Below are 20439 nucleotides of genomic sequence, written 5' to 3' on the forward strand. Positions count from 1 at the left end.
AAGAATAAGTAAGAGTATATAAAGTGATGATTAGTTGAAACTCCTGCCTTATGGATCTTGAGCAAAAACCAGATTGAAGGAATATAAACAATTATTTGGGGCGGGCTTCATATCAGTGGACTCTTTGGTTCATTTGTTCTCTCTCTAATATATGTTCACATATCTTTCTTTGAGTAAAGGGATGGCACTGGATTTATGTAGTGAGAAATTTATTGATGACTAGAACAGTTAGAAGTTACCAAGTGCACTTTAATAGATTTGGAATTCACGTGGGATAACCATTCAGGATTTTATATAGACATTTTAAATCCATATCTGAAAATTTTAGTTTGGAAACTTAATCAAAATCAGAAAGCTGTTCTTTTAAATACATTCCCGGATTCTGAATTCTCATGTTTATTTTTTTCTGCACAGCTGTGAGGATGGATGCCCCTTTCACACCAGAATGGGTACAAGTGCAAAACCAGCCTGTGCAAAGCACTGTCGCTTTCCAAAGGAGAAAAGGCCTACCCATGGGCTCCATGGTCAAGAAAAGCCTTGATTCACCTTTGTTCCAAGTTGCCTATCCCTGTCATTTTAAACAGCGTATTGCTTTGCCAAGTTGCTGTCCCTTTTATCCTCTCAGATGTTGGAAAAAATTCATTTCACCTAGTACCGGTGAATACAGACCAACCTTCCATTAAACACTTGCTGAGGATTGCCTGGTTCACTGGCAAATACATGTCTTCTAACTGAAGGTGCCTCTGCACACCAAAGTGTAGAGAAGAGGTAGCTTGTGTAACCTTTTCTATTTGTTGGTGAATGAAAATGGTTTGATCATCTTGGAATGACCATCTTGGAATGACAAGTGCCATGTGACTGCTTACTTACAGCAGATGAGACAATTCAAATAGTCTCTCAGTCTTCTGCTAATTGCAACTCTCTTGTGAATTATTCTGATTCTTTCTTATGCAGATTTTGATTTGTATGATCTGCATTGATTTTCTGATTACTGTCCAGCTTGTAGTTTTCAGTTTACCAAACTTCTGTCTGTTATTTCGTATTTAAGTGTATTTAAAGAAAATAAACACCATTATTCAAGCATAGAATTTTGTGTTATTTAATATGCTTCCACTCTAAATTTTATGCTAAAGAAAAAATGTTTTGAAAAGAAAAAGGAGGGTATTGGGAGAGACATGAGCACAAAATTTGACACCAATTTTGGATAACTGAAGGAGTAGCTCTGAAATGGTTTAAAGTGCTAAACAAAATTAAATAAATGTGACCCAAGAATCAGCTGGAGCCAGCCAATCCTTTCTCTGAGATTCAATTTAACTTGACCCTCATCGCATGGAGGAGAACCCAGTGAGGCCCCTGATATTTTTGGATCTGCCCTAAAGCCAACTCAAACCATGTTTTAGTTGGTGGCTCTATCTGCCTAACTGCCATTTAGAGCTATTATCAGGAATTCTGGGCTAGGACAAAACTATTTGCAATCTGGCTTTGCACTTCTAAAATCTCTCCCTCTGTTTCCTCCTCAACCCCTTGATCACCACCAAGAGATTTGCACTTGGATTCTAAGGCTGGGCCTGACCTGGGGTGGGGCTGGTCCTCAGGGTGGAGGTGGGGTAACCGGTCATTGTACAGGAATAGTTGTCATACTAATAATCACTTTGGTATGTGGACTGAGAATTCTCAACTTGTTGCAAAATGAAAATATGTAAGAAGCACCCAAGAAGTTAAAGCAAATACAATAAATGCCAATGATATATGATATCCCCAATTATCTAAGCCACAAAGCTGGAGACTTATTAATATAACAACTCAGGTCATAAATCTCACTAAGCAATGTGGTGGGAGGCTGTTTAGAGATGGAAACAGATTGCACAGCATAATGGTCAGAGTTGGATGAGAATAAAATGGTGTCTGAAATACTTGGTAAAAAAGATGACACAAATAATCCATTTTAAGGCTTTTAAAGAAAGTAATAGTTTGGTGAAAATTGTAAGCTTAATGATTTGGTCATTTGGTCAGCAAGAGCTAGACTTTGTCTAATTTATTCCTAATCCTAAATGTGAGAAAAATGTCTTGCATATAGTAGGTCCCTAATAAATTATTATTTAATAAATAATGAAGTATTGCATTGATTTAATGATCAGGAACTCATCTACCTCTGGAATGCCCCAAATGAACTTTTATTCTCCAAGGCCTCTCTCCGTCTGCCTTTCCATCATTCAGTGTCTAGTCAGAGCTTCTTCACAGCATAACCAGTGGCTTTCAAGTGGAAAGGTCCCAATAGGACATGCCCCGGGGTATAAGCACTTAGTAAGTTTCTGCTGTATCTCATTTACTGGTATCCCATTGGCTAAACAAGTCCTATGGCCAAGTCCATAGTGTGCATGGGGCTTAGACAAGGGTGTGGATATTGGAAAATGGTTCATTGAAGGCCACCAGTGTGAATCTCCCACAAAGGCTGGTTCCTGTCTTTAGCCACATGTGGAGCCCTGTTAGTCTTTATTCTATCCACATGCAGAGTTCAGGGCATATGTGGCTTTGGTCTTACTACAATTTTGCATTTGGGTTCTCTTTCTGATACATGGAAGTTTTTATGGTATTTTTAAAATCACACCTATAACATTTTAATTTTCTCACTTATATTTCTTATTTTTCCATTTCAAGCAGAATGATGAGTGAGGAATCTCAATAGTAATTGAAAATGTCATCGTGGCTAGAAGTGTAAAAATGCTACCCTTCTCCTGGCTGAACCTTTCCCCTGTATAATTGTACAAATGTCCACTGGACAGTCAGCACCTGTCTCTGTACCTTGATCATATTGTTCTTGGAATGGTCTTGCTCCTAACAGATGCATGAGCACCCTTTACTTCTACTAACTAAATGCTGACAGCTAGAAATACACTTCTCCTCTGAACTCCTAGTATTATTATTAGTATTATTTTTCTTTTGTATTTCTCTTATGGCTTCCTACCTTTTATCATAGATATTTATATATGCCTTAATTTTGTCTTGGTTCCTTGGGGGTAAAGTTCATGCTAGACTCTCCTTGCCTTGTGCCTTATACATAGGTAGCAGGCTCTCAGTACAACTGTGTTACCTTCCCATTTCAACATTATCCAAGGAGATCATTGACATATGTATTTATAAAGAGCTGGATTTCAAGGAAAGTTGATCTCCACATTTATTTTACACCTTCTCCATTTATAGGTCATTTAATATCACAACTGGTACTGATCACCCTCATGTTTTATTAAGTGTAATCAGAATAGACCACATGTATGTATTTTAATCTACTTTTAGTAGTTTCTAAGAAAATTCTCTAAAGGTATATCTTCATTCCATACATTCAGACAGAACACTATAATTATCCCCAGATTTATAGATTAATCCTGCTGCTACAACTTTCTGACTTTTAGAAAATAGCCTTAAATAGCAACCTTTGCTTAAGGTTTAACTGATTATAAATGGAGTCTTGTACCACATGAGATTGTGAACCATATGCAGAGTCATGATTTATTTGCCTTTTAATGCTCAGCACATACGTCAGAGATTGAAGCACAATGAATGTTTAATATTTTCAGACTTTGTTGGAATCTATAGATTTTGTTGAAACAGCCTGAAGATTATTCAACCCCCTCCCCCACAGAGAGTCAGCAACAATGTGCCTTTATGAATATCTATTTATAAAGATCAACCTAGTCTACAGTATTTAAAACACAAAAATCCTTTCAAGAAAAGTGAATCTCTTTATACTATTGGTAAAAGGCATGTAAAAATTAGGAAAGATAAAAGTTTTTAAAATATAGGGACTATGTTTAATATTCCTAATATTCCCCACAAAGCCTTTTACAGAGTAGGCACTCAGTAAATGTTCGATGATAAAGACAGAAAATATTTGTTCTGCTTTGAAAAAAGTTCACAACTCTTGAAGGAGTATTGGCATCAAGATCTTAGAAGATTCACCATAGAATTTCAAAAGTGTATTGTGATCAGAACAATGGCAGTGGCAAATCAGGGGCTCAATTAATGAAGCTTAACCCTCATTTATACCTTCTGGGATGCCCACACTCTGTCTCAGCCTATTGCAAAAAGGAAAAGGAGACCAAAGCAACGTTGTATATCATCTGGTAGTGTTGGTGCTATCTGTGAAGCAAATATTTAAGCTGGAATAAATATCCTTGAGTCTTCATTACCCCTATGCAATGATGCTTCAATAACACAGGGTAGAGTATCCATTCCTACCTGTGCCTTACTCATTAAGGTTAGCTTATTAATACACTTCAAATCCTACAACTGAAATGTTTTTTGAATTATATCACTGCACTGTAATTTTTATAAGGTACACTCTGAAAAATATTTTCAATACATTTTATTTGGTATATAATATGTGTCAAGGACTGTGCTGGCATTGAATAAGGAAACTCATTAATACAACTAAAACTTATTCATGTCTATTACCAGGAACAGACCCGACCTTGACTTACTAACTAGCTGGGAAGGCATACATTTAACAAGCAAATACAATTGTCAGTTTTTGAAGAGGAAGGGGGAGGGCAACGAGACAAACAGTTTGAATATATGCTATGTCAGCAAATGGCCAAAGTACTATCAAAATACAAAAGAGGGAAGATTTCATTCTCTCTGAAGTTTTGGGGAGAGCATCAGAAAGGAGCTGAAATGTTCAGGGATGAATAGATTTCCTACAGGCTTCGATGGGGTGCTGGTGCTAGTGTTGAGGAAGGCATTCGCTCTTGAAAGTTTACGGGGAAGGGCTGAGGCACTTGAAGTACCGTCAGTGAAAGGTGGGTCAGACCACGCCCACTGATTCATTAGCCTCTCGGCCAAGCATCACCATAGCCAGTTGAACCAGTTTGAGTGGGAGTTGATATTTCAGGTCAGACCTTAGACTTTTTTTCTCCAGAGTGTATGGTTGCAAGATAAAACACAAAATGCCCAGTTAAATTTGAATTCAGATAAACGATGAATATTTTTTATCAAGTCCCCAATATTTGGGACATACTTACATTAAGAATATGTTAAATTCAATCTTTTTTAAAAAAAATTGATTTGACTTATTTGTATATTTCCATTTGCTACATTAGGGAACTTTACCAGAGTGGTAAGAACCAGAACAGTTTGGCAGTGACACAGATAATCAGAAACAAAACGTCACAATGACCCTACCTATCTGTAGCTTTCCTCCCACGTCTCTCCAGTCGTAAACCAGAGAGAACAGGCTTCCTTAGAAGAGACGCTGTAACCAGGCAACCAAGGTCTGAACCCACCCAACCATTCACAAGAACCCGGTTTAAAATTGAGGTGCATTCTGGGAGTTAGTTTACTAAGTTTGGACTCTCCTGGAAGGCCGCCAGACTACAACTCCCGGTAGCGCTAAAGGGTCTCTGCGGGGCATGCTGGGAATACTGGCTCTATACCGTGCGGAAGAGTGTGGAGGGCTGTTTGTGTAACAGGACACCAGGGTTGATTTTTAGAAATTCGCGACAATACGAATTCATCTAAAGGTTAAGTCGACGATTAATGCTTACAATATGGAGACAGTTCTTCCGTAACACTGTGGGACAATGTGCATACGTGCAGAGTTACATTCCACGCTGAAGGGTGGGGCCTGAGTTCGGTCCCTGCACGTGACTCCAGTGCCTCTTCGTCATTGGCTGCTTCGGGGGCGCGGTGTTCGGGCGCGGATGGTCCGGATTGGTGCCCGGGAGCAGCGGGGTGGGACTCCAGCCGCTGCCGCGGGAGGTCCGACACTGGCGGCCATGGGACTCGCCGGTAAGTACGCGTCTGAGCTGTAGGTGCCGGCACTCGGCCGTGTCCAGGTGGGAGTGACTGCCGCTGGGGGAGCTTGGCTGGCGGTGGAGGGGCCCACAGCGGCCCGGCCTGGGGCTCGGAAGTAGGGGTCGAGGGTCTCTCGCCTCAGGTAAGGCTGAGGATGCGCTGCCGCGGACTCGCCGGAGCGGCTCGTCGGTTGGCACTGGTGCGCTTCAGTGTCCTCGCCGTGAGTGCCGCCGGGGCAGTGCCCAGAGCGGGCGGGAGAACCGGCCTCTGGACTCCCCGGCCCCCGCCGAGTCTCCGTGAGGCTTCTTGAGAAACTCCGGGCTAATGACTGCCCGGGGACTTCTTGGTCAGTGTCGAGAATTTTACAGTTACCTCGCATTCGCCACTTCAGTGGCTGGATGGGGACCTTGGATAAATCGCTCAACTTGTCTAGCTTTTCATTTTTAGAATAAGAAGAGGTGTTCACTGGATCGCCGAGCCTCTTTTTAGCTCTAAAATCTTAAGGTTTGGTGATGGTGCCGTTCGTTGAGCCTTTACACCATGATGAGAAAACCTGGTGGAAGTAGGCAGACTCCTCGGCGAACATTGAAGGTTGAGGGAAAACTGTGATTTCATTTGGTTCATTACGCACTGTTTTCGTTATCATTGATCTTTTTAAATTAACTAGAACTGGAAATTCGGGTTTACGTGACAAACCACAGTAAAAACGTTACCGAAGCCGCTTAAAAGTATAAATTTGAAGAATCTCAATATATGATAACATTGAATATTAATTAGTAAATTCAGGTCAGCAAAGTGTTCTAGAGTATTTCTGAACATATATTTAAAGTATAGATGAATTTGTTAGAAGACATAAGACTACACCTGCAGTTAATATGCATTTTCTGAGTTTGTAGGAGAAATTGTTAACTCAGATGGTCAGAATGGCTTCCTGTTGTATAGCGGAGTTTCTGGGGGCATGGAAATATCATTTGTAAAGCTGGGGAAGAGTTTCACTGGGTTTCCAATGCTCTTTAGCTTTAAAAGTCTAAGACTATAATAGTACTGAATATTGAGTGGACATTTTGCGCTGATAAGTGTCTACGAGTCCCCTGGGATAAACATTTCCTACTTTAGAAGTAGAAAGTGGCCCCATAGAAGTAGGAAGTGGCTCCAGATTCAGCCCATGTCTAGTTTAGTCTTTATCTTGAGACTCCAAACTGAAGGGAGGGACACACTCATGGCAGAAAGGTCTGCATAACTAAAAGGAAGTTAAGAAGATGAAAGTGGTAGTTTATTGTCATTCTTGTGTAAGGAAAGAGGAAATGTGGATGTCTGCAGCATGTGCTGCCGTTGGCACTTGGAAAAGCTGCTTTCAAAAAGACATTTCTAGTTCTAGGTATATTTTAGTGTGAACCACAGAGTTAATACTAGCAAAACTTTCTGAGATTGGTTGAATCAGTGGCTAAGCTCTCAAGTGGGGTTGGCACCCATTTTCTGTAAAGACCCTTGATCTGTAATTACTGGAATGAACTGGTTGGTTCGTAGGGTAAATTATTATATACTATAGTGTAACAAATTTATTTTTTGAAATTATGTGTAGCAATCTTTTTCAAGTAAAATTACAATATAAGGTCATTGTAGAATAGTTTTGTTGTATGGCATGTAGTAAATGCTAAGTGAATAAATGTCAAGTGAGTGATTGATATGATTCGTTTTACTTCTAGGGGAAAGCTAACAAATTTACATTAACATTAAAACCCTATTTATATCTGGATTTGGAATATGGGATGTATTTTGTCTGAGCTGAGATCTGCTTTTACTCTTTCTTTCAGGTACTAAGTGACACATATCTTAATTGGGTTACTCAAGGACTAATGACTAAACTGTCTCAGTATGACCTGTCGAGGAGGAGATGGACTTGGCTATGACCCCTCAGGAGATGGACTTGGCTATGACCCTGCAGGAGATGGACTTGGCTGTGACCCCTCAGGAGATGGTCTTGACCATGACCCTGCAGGAGATGGACTTGGCTATGACCCCTCAGGAGATGGACTTGGCTATGACCCTGCAGGAGATGGACTTGGCCGTGACCCCTCAGGAGATGGTCTTGGCCATGACCCCTCAGGAGTTGAACTTGGCTATGACCCTGCAGGAGATGGACTTGGCTATGACCCTGCAGGAGATGGACTTGGCGGTGACCCCTCAGGAGATGAACTTGGCTATGACTCCTCAGGAGATGGACTTGGCTATGACCCCTCAGGAGATGGACTTGGCCATGACCCCTCAGATGCACTCGACCATGTTAGCTCTCATCCCCATAGTATATGCATGGTGTCGGACTTTTTCTACCCAAATATGGGAGGCGTGGAAAGCCACATTTACCAGCTCTCTCAGTGCCTGATTGAAAGAGGACACAAGGTCATAGTTGTCACCCATGATTATGGAGATCGAAAAGGCATCCGTTACCTCACTAAAGGCCTCAAAGTCTATTACTTGCCTCTGAAAGTGATGTACAACCAGTCTACAGCCACAACCCTCTTTCACAGTCTGCCATTGCTCAGGTACATATTTGTGCGGGAGCGAGTCAACATAATCCACTCCCATAGTTCCTTTTCTGCCATGGCCCACGATGCCCTCTTCCACGCCAAGACAATGGGGCTCCATACAGTCTTCACGGACCATTCCCTTTTTGGATTTGCTGATGTCAGCTCGGTGCTCACAAACAAGCTTCTAACTGTATCTCTTTGTGACACAAACCACATCATTTGTGTCTCTTATACTAGTAAGGAAAACACTGTGCTAAGAGCAGCACTGAATCCTGAAATAGTGTCCGTCATTCCTAATGCTGTAGATCCTACTGACTTCACTCCAGACCCAGTTAAAAGGCAAGATAGTATAACTGTTGTTATTGTCAGCAGACTTGTTTACAGAAAAGGTAATAAAACGATAGCTACGATTGCGCTATGCAGAATTTGTTCTTATAGAAAGCTGTTAAATACTTGCATATGGTTGGCTTTTATTGTGTTTTATGGCTTTATGACTACTTCTGCATTAAATATAACAAAGAAAGGTCGGATGTTGTTTTATACATTCAAAAAGAAGAATTTTTGGAGCAGTGGTGAATGCCACCTTCTTCCCAACCTTTGATGTTTTAATAGTTGCTTAAAAATAAAACCAACCTGATGCCATTGAATAGATAGGACTTTTTAAAAGTTAAAACAGCCCTGCTTGTGTGGTAAGAAGGACAGGTCCCAGCCCACTACCAATTTCTAATTGCAAAGGTAATGGCTTTTCTTTGCAGATATTTTGAAAACAGAAAAGCACAAGGTAAAACCTAAAATCAGCTGTACTATTCAGGGGTAACTGTAGTGAATATTTTAATTCAGAGCTTTCTTGTGTTTTTTACACCTATATTCAAAATCATTGAGCTTGTTCCACACAAGACTGTTTTGTCACTTGTGTATTTCATTTAAGTATTTTATTTAATCGTAGATCAGACATTAGTAACATTGGCAGGTAAGTGAAAGCAGAGAGCTCACTCTGTCCCATTGTGCGATCGAGGACAAGCTACACATCTCGGAGTCTCAGTTTTTTCATTTGTGTCATTTGGGCAACAATGGCCCCTTGTGATGGTTCCTCTGAAGTACTTAGCTCAGTTTGTACTTGAGGAGTGTTCCTTGTTATCAAAGGAGACTCTTAGTGCCCCGCGTCACTTAACAGACACTGAAGTAGAATTTGTCGCGCCTCAATCACTAAGCCTGAAACAGTCTGGCTAATGCAATCATAATGGTCTCCTGCTCTTTGAAAACCTTTGCAGTAATCAAACTTAAAGCAGGGAATAATTAAAAAGATAATATATATTACCTCTCCTTAAATATTTGAATTCAACTCAAAGTATTAATGTGCACTTGAGTTGCCAATAGTTTGATGTAGGCTTGCAGGCTTAAGAGGACTGGTCCAGTGATTTGAGCTGCATCATTCCTGCACGGTTACCTTCAAAAAGCATCATTTACAATCGCCAATTTGGTGTCTTTTTAAATGGGATAGAAACCTAAAAGCATATGAAGTAATGTGCATCCCAGATTTTCATTTGATTTTATACTGTGTTATAGGGTACCCCCTAATCTGACAAGAGCTTTTTTTTTACGAGTTTATTGAAGTTTCCCACAGTTCAGCTTGGTTTCATAGAAACTCATTTTGTCAGTTTCTGTGCTTTTTAATTACATTACCCAACGCAGTAACAAATGCAACTGGAAGCAAACAGATTTGGGGCAGCACAGCGGTTTCTTGGTGTAAAGCTTAGCTGTGTGAACAGCAGTATCTGAATGTACTAGGGAGAGTGGCATAAGATCCACTACGGCCATTGTCATGGACAGCATGGGTGATCAGGCTCTTATGCAGAGGTTGAGAAAACTTACTGAATTCTTTTCTGGGGTGAAAGCAATGACATGCTCTCATCCTCTAATCAAGAATATGTAATAGGACCAGCATTCTGTATTCTGAATACCTTGGGATATTGTTAATGTGTTTGTTGTAACTTAGAAAATGTATTTAAAATGTTTTTTAATCAAATAGTATACCTTTGTGAGATAGATAGCTAAGAAAATATGATGCATCCATGGTCAAGGATCAGAGCAAAATTAACTGTACAATGATTAAGCCTGTTAACTGTACTTCACTAATTACGCTATTTTAACCAGCTGAGCTAACCACCAGTAGGGTGAACTTACAGCCTTTCCTGTTTTCAATAATTTAACAAATACTTATAGAACCTTCTCCATATGCCAGGCATTATACAAAAAGTAATATTCTGAGAAGAAACAGACACATCAGTAGCCCAAAAGTGAGTAGTTATATTAATGGTCTGTTAATAGTTTAATTAATTTCCTTAGTTTATTAGGACCAGATATCCAAGGTCCACTGAAATGTATTAAGTAAAGGACAGGATAAATCAAAACCCTTATCAGCCAGGTTTCCTGGCTGGCTTTTTCTCTCTTTTCTTGAGCCCCTTTTTGCTCCGTTAGGGTTTCGCACCCCCCACATGCTGTGGTGGCAATGACAACTTACGTTTATGTTCTGCGGCTGGTAAAGCCTGTGCATGGTACACTGCTCCACTTGACCCTCCCAGCTGTAGGGTATGTGTTATCTGCATGTAACAGGAAAACTGAGTCTCAGAGAGGGTAAGTAATCCGCTCAGGTTACACAGTAAGTAATAGAGATAACAAGCATGAGTTCAAGTCTTCCTGAATTAAGATCTCCAGTTCCCTCCAGCCCCCTCCCCTCTACTATTATCTTAGGTATAGATGCTGTTAGTGTAGACTCTTCAAAATACTGAACTTTAAAAGCAGTTTGAGTCACAAACTTCCCTTGTCCATTTTGAGTGACTGGAGATCGAAAGTCCTTTCTTATGTTCCATTGTGTTAAACTTTTCTTAGAGGCACAAGAACATTTTTATTGGGGGAGGGCAAAACCCTTTATTTTTAGAGTAATAATATAGATAATTGACAGTATTAGTGCCATTTCTTATAAGGTACTTGTCAGGATTACTGTATTTAGAGTATAATATATTGCCTGACATTAAGCACTCAGTAAACGTTAACTATTACCAGCAATTATGATTATTACTCTATATATGGTTTTTATTTTCACTTGAAGAGGGTTCTTAATCTTTGTTTTCAAAGGCAGAGAGGAAAAAGGAACGAAACAAAAAATTACAGGAGGTTAGATGTTAAAAGTCATTAAGCTACTTTCTGATTTATCTAGAAATCCAACTGATTTTATAATAGACTTGAAACAAAGATAGCTCTAAGATTTTAATGAGAAGCCTTCATAATTCAGAAAAGCTGCATGTGAATTTATGTTTGCTAATGCAATCATCTTGAAAATACAATCAGAATTACTTAATAAAAATGACCTGTCTATATTATATCTACCTCCCACCATCTTTTTTTAAACATGAGTCTTCCTATATTTGGGGAGTTAACAGTGTGATTCTGGTGTGTATGTGTGTGTGTGTGTGTGTGTGTACGCATTTAAATTGGTAAACCAGGTTTTGCATTTTTACTTGGCACAATTTGTGACTGTTGAGTTAACTTCTCAAATATTGTCACCGTACCTATCACTTTGGCTAGCCACTTTCAGACTAGTAGAGCATGATTTGTTTTACTGCTCCACATCACCTGAGGTTGTATTTACATAGTATAAGAAAAGTGTTTCATTTGAGAAAAAAACAAAGATGAATCCTTTTGTTCTATGGGATGTAATGGTCTGGCAGCTGATGGGTCCTGCCCTCTTCATCACTCTCCTTCAGGGAAGTGGGCTGTAGCAGGCTTAGATGGACTATTTTAAATTTGCTAATAGCATAGTATTCACTGTCGAATCCTTTGTATAAATTGCATTATGTACAAAGTGGAGACAGCAGTTTATTGCTTAGTCCTTTCCTGTGGCAGGGCATGGAGTTAGATAATGGACTATAACTGAAAGAGATGTTGGACTTTAGGTACATAGGTCTCTTAATACCCTGTGTCGGGAAAGTCCCATCAAAGAGCTCACTCACTAAAAGGCTGCGACAAGATCTAGATCTCCTCTCAGCTGCCCTGCAATGTAGAAAACTTGAACTCAAATGTCAGCTACCTCAGATACCTCCTCCAGAAGTAGGCGATATGTAAACACAAATGAAGAACTTAAAAGGACATTGCAGAAATAAAATTTCAGTGGTACACATACTGGGTGTATGACAGGCAACAGTGAATCAGTGTGTACATGTTCATGGATGGCAACTCTTGGGGGACCTCTGGCAGTTTGGGGAAGGTCCCATCCTCCCACAAAAGCTTTAAGAGAATTTGTTTCTCTACTTAAGGAGGGCATAGCTAATCCTTTTTAAAGTGAGTTAATTCTCAGTAGTTGCAATGATTTTTTTTTAAGCTTAAATAATAGTGTGTCCAACATTTAACTTCATTTTCTATTTCCAGGGACCGATTTGCTTAGTGGTATAATCCCTGAACTCTGTCAGAAATATGAAGATATAAATTTCATAATTGGAGGAGAGGGACCAAAGAGAATCATTTTGGAAGAAGTACGAGAAAAGTACCAGCTACATGACAGGTATTGATGGATTCCATATGGTCTTGGGCGAGGAGATAATCAGTTACCTAAACTTGGTATTGGCTACATTCCTGCATTAAGTGAGCTGCTTCTCCTCCATATGTTTGATGTGAAATGTAACTCAAGGCCTATTTAAAATATTCTATATAAAATAGGAAACCCTAGTTAGAGAATTGACAATTTTAGTTTTTCGTGAGCCAACTATTGAGTTTATAGGACAGTGATAGGAGGCACTGTGGAACGCACAAAAAACCAACTGCTTGGATTGGAAATGCTTGCAGATTTTCAAGCCATACTGAGTCATGATGCAAATAGCATGGCCCCAATCATGTCAGTTCCTCTACACATACAGATTTGGACATTTGTGTTCCTCAGTAACTTAGATAACATGTGAGGGCTGTGCTTGTGAAACAACAGTTTAAAGGGACATTCTCCTGTTTAGAAATGGCATGTTAACATTTATTCAGCAAAGGATATTAATATTTTCATTAAATGCAAACTCATTTTGGAAACAATTGCGTTTGATATGTGGATGAAAATTAGAAGTATGTACCCTGAAAATTAATTTTCTAAATAAAAAATAAATAGATAGATAGAAGAAAGTTAGAACTATGTTAGCTATATGAGTTTTAACCAGACAGTTTAATAAGACTGTTTCTTTTAGGTCAGAGTTTGGCAATATTAAGCTTTTGAAGTAGAAAACATTAGAACCAGTAAGAATCGAAGTATAATATTATGAATAGCACACTTGGCTTATAAATTATATATTGTAGCGTGATTTTCACTGTCCTCTTTCTTCTCTCATTTCAAAAATCAGAGTGCGTCTCTTGGGAGCCTTAGAACACAAGGATGTTAGAAATGTCTTAGTTCAAGGACATATTTTTCTTAACACTTCCCTTACTGAAGCATTCTGCATGGCAATTGTGGAAGCAGCCAGTTGTGGTTTACAGGTAAAAAGCTTTGAGGGCTTACATTGTTGGGGTTTCTAAACATGTATTAGAAAACTACTCAGACACATTCTGTAGTACTTTTTAAGTTGGTTTTGCTAGTTTTCCTCAGATATAAATTGTGCTGGATTTTATGTTCTTTTTTTCTCTTTAAGGTTGTAAGTACCAGGGTTGGTGGAATTCCTGAAGTACTTCCAGAAAATCTTATTATTTTATGTGAGCCTTCTGTAAAATCTTTGTGTGAGGGATTGGAAAAAGCTATTTCCCAGCTGAAGTCCGGAGCATTGCCAACTCCAGAAGAAATCCATAACTTAGTAAAGACTTTCTACACCTGGAGGAATGTGGCGGAGAGAACTGAAAAAGTATGTCACCTGCCAGAGAAAAGGGTATTTGAAGGCTCTTTCTGAATCGCTGATGTTTCATGTACTGGTTGTTGGCTCTTATACAGGTTTACCATTTCTGTTCTATTGCTTAAGTTTATGAAGTCTCTTCCCAATGACAAGAAGTGAACCATGCACTTTTGGTACGTGCTGGACCTTATGTTTCTTGTCAAAGCATTGCATTTGACATCTGGAAGCAGCAATAATGCAGTCGACATCTTTCATTAAACAGGGCATAAAAAAGTTACAGAATTTTCTAGAAGTCACTGCCATTAGAGACAGAACTAATATTAACATCTCCTGTGAGATATTTTCTTGAGACTGTTTCTAATTCTGAAGTGTATAGGTCTATTAGAAAAATATATGGTTCTACTTGGACTGATTGCAGCAACTCTGTAACTTGCAAATACTATTTCAGGCTGTTTCCTAAAACTCTTGTGTCACTTTTGCTGTGATTTTCTACAGGAAAAGGATTTTTGCATCTTTGGGCTGATTGAGAACATAGTAAGTTAGAATTCAGAATGCACATGACAAATGTCGGAAGTATGATCGCAGATAAAAGGCACCAATAGTGAGAGAATTTCCAAAAGGACAGGTACAGGACAGATTAATTCCCTTAGGTGGGAAAGGATGATTGTGGGGAATGCTTCCTGCTTTCAAGTTAGGGACTTCATTTATTCTGCTCAGTTTTGTCCTTCGTTGAATCTCATTCCTTTGTGTGCTTCATGCCTCTAATTCCCACATAAAGCACTGGGTGGAAACAGTCTGCTTCCTAGTTTGTAGAAATGATGACCAGAAGGTCAGTCAGTTGGGAGCAAGGAGAAGACAGTAGTTCAGACGGGTGCTCTGTGCTTTCACTGTAGTTGGTGGAGCAGCTAGTTTCTAGCCAGAAAGAGAGAGCAACACGGAGCAGCGGACTGAGCCGAACAGCTTTCGGCTGTAGGGCTCTCTTATTTGGTTTACGTGATAAATTCCTAGTCACAGGATGAATTCCTTTGAATATAAGTGCAGAAAACCTCTTATCTCTAAAAATCGTCGTACACATTTTCCATTGAAATGTGAGGTATTTGCGTTAACACTTTTGATGGAAATGACTGAGATACTCTCACCTTCTAGAAGTTTTACAGTATCTCCACCCATATGAAATAACTACTATTTTCCTTGGGAAGTTGGAGTGTAGTACTGATTTTCTGCTGGGAGTACATATCAGAATCACCCAGGAAGCCTTTCCAGGAGCTGTTCATTCCATCTTCCTACCCCCCACATCCCCCCATCCGTTAAGAGCTAGGAGCAGAGGTAGAATTGGGCAATGGTTGGCAGGGACACTCGGTTAGACAGCTTTTTTCAGTGATACACTCCTCTGCTTGAGAACCATGGCTCTTTAAGTTGTGACTTCGCCCTCCTTGACCAGAGTCATGTAAACCTCAGAAGTCTGAGCTACTGTAGGTATTAAATTTGGGTCAGAGCAAAGAACTCTGGTGACAATATGTCAGCATATGTTAAAGGAGCTAATTAGGACTTTTTTTAACCACAATTTTTTTTTTTTTTTAGTTTTGCTTAAATTAGTAGTAAGACATCTATATTTTTTAGTTTTATAATCTATGGTGACTTATAGTAGTGTTTTTCAACCACTCGTTCATGGCCCAGTGCTCCAGGAATTCCTGCCAGTCTGCGAAAGAGTTAACCACCCTGATGTTGTGTGAAAACTAAAGACCCAGTGATCTTAGTTGAATTTGCTTATTCTCAGGGTGATTTCTGCTTTAGTGGTCCAGGAAATAATTTTTCTATTTATACCGGTCCCCAAGAGTAAAAATGGTTGAAAACCACTGATTTATAGTATACATTCAGAAAAAAAGTTGCCTGACCAAGTGGTGGTGCAGTGGATAGAGTATCAGACTGGGACGCAGAGGACCCAGATTCAAACCCTGAGGTCGCCGGCTTGAGTGCAGGATCATCCTGCTTGAGTGTGGTGTTACTAGCTTGGGCCCAAAGGTCGCTCTGGCTTTAGCCCAAGGTTGCTGGCTTGAATAAGGGGTCACTTGGTCTGCTGTTGCCCCCCAGTCAAGGCACATGAGAAATCAATCAATAAACAACTAAGTACCACAATGTAGAATACATGCTTCTCATCTTTCTCCCTTCCTGTCTGTCCCTATTTGTCCCTTTCTCTGACTCTCTTTCTCTTCATCTCTGTCAAAAAACAAGAAAAAAAGAAAAAAGTTAATCCTGGTCTATAATTGTTATACCTGTCATTCTCTTCACAGTAGTAAATTACTTGTCACTTAAGATCATAAATTGATTTAGAAATACAGGTGGGCACACAGGACAGTTTGTAGTGCCCTTTTATTTCTACCTGTCCCCCACAGGATATTTTGATCCCTTTCAACTCCTCCACCTTAGTTTCACTGTGCTTTTTGGGAAATTGAACAATTATGATTCATCTGTCTCAGCATAATTGTGATTCAGAGGTATTCCAAATGTCCTCAGAGGAGAAGAGCTAGATGGAAACATCCTGTGTCATTTATTTGCCTGTAGAACTTGTACTGTGTGTTTTATCTTTCTTGAGTGCAGAAGACTGTTTACAGATCTGATACATGAGAATGAGCCAAGTAATTGTCAAATGCAATTTAAAAAATGAATGCTGACTCATTTGATGTATTCAAAACAAGTATGTGTAAAGATTTTTTTTTAATTTCTGAGTTTAGTGCTTAGCAGTGCTTTAAAAAAGAAGCCTCCTACTACCAGTCTCAGCAATAAACTTTGTTTTCTTTGCAAGTGTTTGACCTACCATCTACTAAGATTTCTCCCATCTTTTTTCTTTTATTTGGAATCCATGAAATATTTCTGTATATTCTCATCATCTGTGCTCAGCAGCACAGTCTCATGTGGCTGTGGAAGGAAGAGCCACTCTGTACCCAGAGAGAAGCACACTAGATTGTCACTGTCTGAGTGTGATGTGATGTGATTGATGTCTATGAGATAGCAGGGAGAGCTTCTCAGCCGAGCCAAGGAATCTTAGAAGGCCATTTCTGCTGAATTAAATGTATGGCCTCCACCAAGGTGATCTAAGGGCAGTTTCAACCTCTCAGGTCTTTAGAATCTTGTAGTTGCATTAATAATGATGGATCTCCTAGGAGACAGGAGTCATGGCATATTCTTCTTTGTATCACGTGGTGTCTAGCCCAGTGTTTTGTCCAAAATAAGCACCCCATGAGTGTTGAATCAAAAGGCAGTAATTACTGCGATGAATTTCATTAGCCACATAATTCCTATAACAACAACAAAATGTAGCGACTTCTGTTTACATCTATTAAACATTCCTGACCGTGTTTATTGTGGATCAGAGTGCTCATTCTTGTCCTCTCTCCTACCAGGTGTACAACCACGTGGCAGGAAACATTGTGTTACCCATAGACCAACGACTGGAGAGACTCATGTCTTGCTGCGGCCCAGTAACCGGCTGCATTTTTGCTTTGTTGGCGGTATTCAACTTTCTTTTCCTCACCTTCCTGAGGTGGATGATTCCAGATTCTACCATTGATGTTGCAATAGATGTCACAGGGCCAAAGGCTTCCTGGCCTCATCAATATCCTTACAGCAGTAAACAGGGCAGGGATGAAGACATCTAAATCCAGGCAGAAGAAATCCTGGATCAGAAGATTTTAAACATTTGTAATAGTTCTATTAAGACTGTTGAAAATAACCTTGCTTTTTCCTTTTTGGAAGTTAATAAGTTTTGCTACCTCTATATCATTCAATGTTTTATTCTGAGGACAGATAACTTATGCAACTCCTGAGTGTAGAAACTCCTTGCACTTACATAACATTTAGGAGAGAGCCTATGTCACTCACTCAGGTATCGATTTTTTCAGACTACTGAAATCCCTTTAGCAGAGATGTTTTCACATATTCTGGGAGCTTTGGGTGCTGAAGGGCCAAATGTTTTCTGGGCATTGTTTTGGCCAATTCTAAATGTTCTTCCATTAGATATTCACCAGATGTTTACAAGTTTTCTTTAGGGAAGTACAACAGGACTATGAACTATAAGTCATGTCCATACACCTTTATAAGATATTTAAGTCATATTCTTAAACATTTACTGAGGACACTCAACAAGAGTTACATATAATGAGCAGGCTTCTTGAATAAAAAAGTCTACCAGTTATCAGCTTTAAGCGCCTACTCTGTGTGTTAAACTGGATATTTCCCCTATGAAGGACCATGGTGCATGCACTGTTTATCACTCAAATGGCTCACTTCACTGTAGTCACAGTGGATGTGAGTGGTAAAATATCCAACATACCAAAAATGCTCGTGCTTTTCATGCCAGGGAACAGTTGCTGACGCTCCAAGTACTTCTTTGAACCTGTTATACTCATTCTTCTAGGTAGATCCTTCATGTCCAGTTGTGTATGAAAATGCTTTTTGCTTTTTAATCACTACGGACCGATATCACTGTTGACACAAGTGCAGAGAAGACCTCCACATCTTTCAGTGCATAATTGAATTCTCTGTATATGCCTTCGTGTTTTCCAAGCAGAATGTATGAGGCGTGCCAGCTCAAACTCAGCTGCTATCCCCTGTACCTTTGAGAGAAGTCACTCCCTTCAGTTGTGGACTAGCCGATGTCTGATGAGTATTGTCAGTTTGCAGAAAAAGTCTTTACCTCTGAATGTTTTATTCATAGTGAATTGAGTTTGAAACTTTTAGAAATACAAGTCTCTGTGGATGGATGTGTTGTTAATTGTAATTGTTGCCCAGAGCCATGGGTTTTTAAACCCCAAATTATCCACATGGTGTGTCTTATTGAACTCTTTCAAATAAGTTTTTTACGATAAAGGACTGACATGGAAAGAATGTAGTGTGTATGAGTACACTCAGATTCTGGCAGTATTGTGATTGTGTACAGGCTTTTTTTAAATGACACTATTTACAAAACTTTTTGGAAAGTATCTTCCCATGCCTATTAACCAGTTGCCACTGCTATAAGAAATATGTTTATGTTTCATACTAAAACACAAATGCAAGGGTGCAATTTTTAAAATCTAGAAGTTAGAAGTTTTTTAATTAAAGAAAAATGGACTGACTCAAACCGTTAAATCTTATTGGAATTTCCATGCACAAAAACTGACATATAATTATGGAATAAACAGTGCCAAATATTCATGATAAAGCAAGAAACTAAAAATTGTTTTTGTTCAGCAGTTTTTAAAGGCATACTATTTTTTCTTATATTTTTGGTTTTGGGCAATTTTCCTTCCAAATCGTCATTATTAAGTTGTCATTTATTTCAAATGGATGCAGGATTTAAAGTTTTTCTTACTTGTAAAATATATGATCTGCAAATTAAACTTTTTATTTTATTTTTTTAAATAAATGGAAGTATTGATAAATGTGCTTGTTTGAGTAAATCTTAGCTTTCAGGCTTCCCGGATACTTTAATTGTAACTGTCAGTGTTGCACTGGTCAATATGTGGAAACGTATTGTTCTATCCTGCTACTTATATTTATTTGAAAAGGAACTTGCAGCAATGAGGAGTTTATGAAAAATGTATTTCCGTTGATGTTACAAAAAGTAGCACATGTAAAACTGATTTATGAAAATGTGCTACATGTTCTATAAAAATAAAGACCAAAATGACACTTTGACAATTTTCTGAGTTTGTCTTCTTTATGACCAGAATTTTATTTACTAGTCAAACAGCTTCCCCTGCCCCCTCCCTCCTATGCTTTCTGTAAAAAAAAAAAATATATTGAATTATTGAATTTATTGGGGTGACATTGGTTCATAAAATTATATAGATTTCAGGTGCACAGTTCTACAACACGTCATCTTTTCAGTATAATTTGACGCATTGTCGGTCTCTTAGTAAAACAGGAAATATCCTTCCAATGATGAATCACTCTGCTGTCTTTTCTTTCTGGAATACATTCTCTTTTACTCGTGGAGTAGCAAGTTCAATTGTGGCTTTGTTTGCTGGTCTGCACAAATCCTGTTTTGTACTGTGCTCGAGTTACCGCATGAGACAGATGGATTCATCTATTAAGTATTGTGTTTGTGAACTACATAATTACACTTTGTCTTACAAGTTATATTAAAAGAAATTTGAATTTTGGTTTCATTTACTGGAACCTAGCTTCTCCCACCCCTTTTGTTGGAAGCAGTAGAAAGCAGCCCCCTATGTTGGTACATTGTTTATGTTTTGTTTTTTGTTTTTGTACTTTTCTGAAATGAGAAG

The 20439-nt window shown here is 39.0% G+C and overlaps 2 protein-coding genes across 6 annotated transcripts in view; both read left to right on the forward strand.

The window, feature by feature from the left end:
* The window catches only part of VEGFD (vascular endothelial growth factor D), a 48153-nt gene extending 47092 nt beyond the window's left edge, over positions 1-1061 (forward strand). For both annotated transcript variants that reach the window (XM_066249725.1, XM_066249726.1), the window contains exon 7: positions 415-1061. In XM_066249725.1, coding sequence (XP_066105822.1) covers positions 415-541 — 127 coding nt within the window. In that variant the 3' untranslated portion in view covers positions 542-1061. The remainder of the gene's footprint in view (positions 1-414) is intronic.
* Positions 1062-5741: 4680 nt separating this feature from the next.
* PIGA (phosphatidylinositol glycan anchor biosynthesis class A) lies at positions 5742-19837 on the forward strand. 4 transcript variants are annotated; one of them, XM_066249814.1, is made up of 6 exons: positions 5742-5784; positions 7605-8707; positions 12744-12876; positions 13694-13826; positions 13979-14185; positions 17575-19837. In XM_066249814.1, exons 2-6 carry the CDS (start codon positions 7666-7668, stop codon positions 17827-17829), a joined length of 1770 nt encoding a protein of 589 aa, XP_066105911.1. In that variant the 5' UTR covers positions 5742-5784; positions 7605-7665; the 3' UTR covers positions 17830-19837. The 4 variants fall into 4 exon arrangements, with proteins under 4 accessions (XP_066105911.1, XP_066105910.1, XP_066105913.1 ...); XM_066249813.1 differs by lacking the exon at positions 5742-5784 and adding an exon at positions 5795-5932; XM_066249816.1 differs by lacking the exon at positions 5742-5784 and adding an exon at positions 5810-5831.
* The last annotated feature ends 602 nt before the right edge of the window (positions 19838-20439 follow it).

This window comes from Saccopteryx bilineata, chromosome X (assembly GCF_036850765.1).
Source record: "Saccopteryx bilineata isolate mSacBil1 chromosome X, mSacBil1_pri_phased_curated, whole genome shotgun sequence".
NCBI classification, from domain to species: Eukaryota; Metazoa; Chordata; class Mammalia; order Chiroptera; family Emballonuridae; genus Saccopteryx; species Saccopteryx bilineata.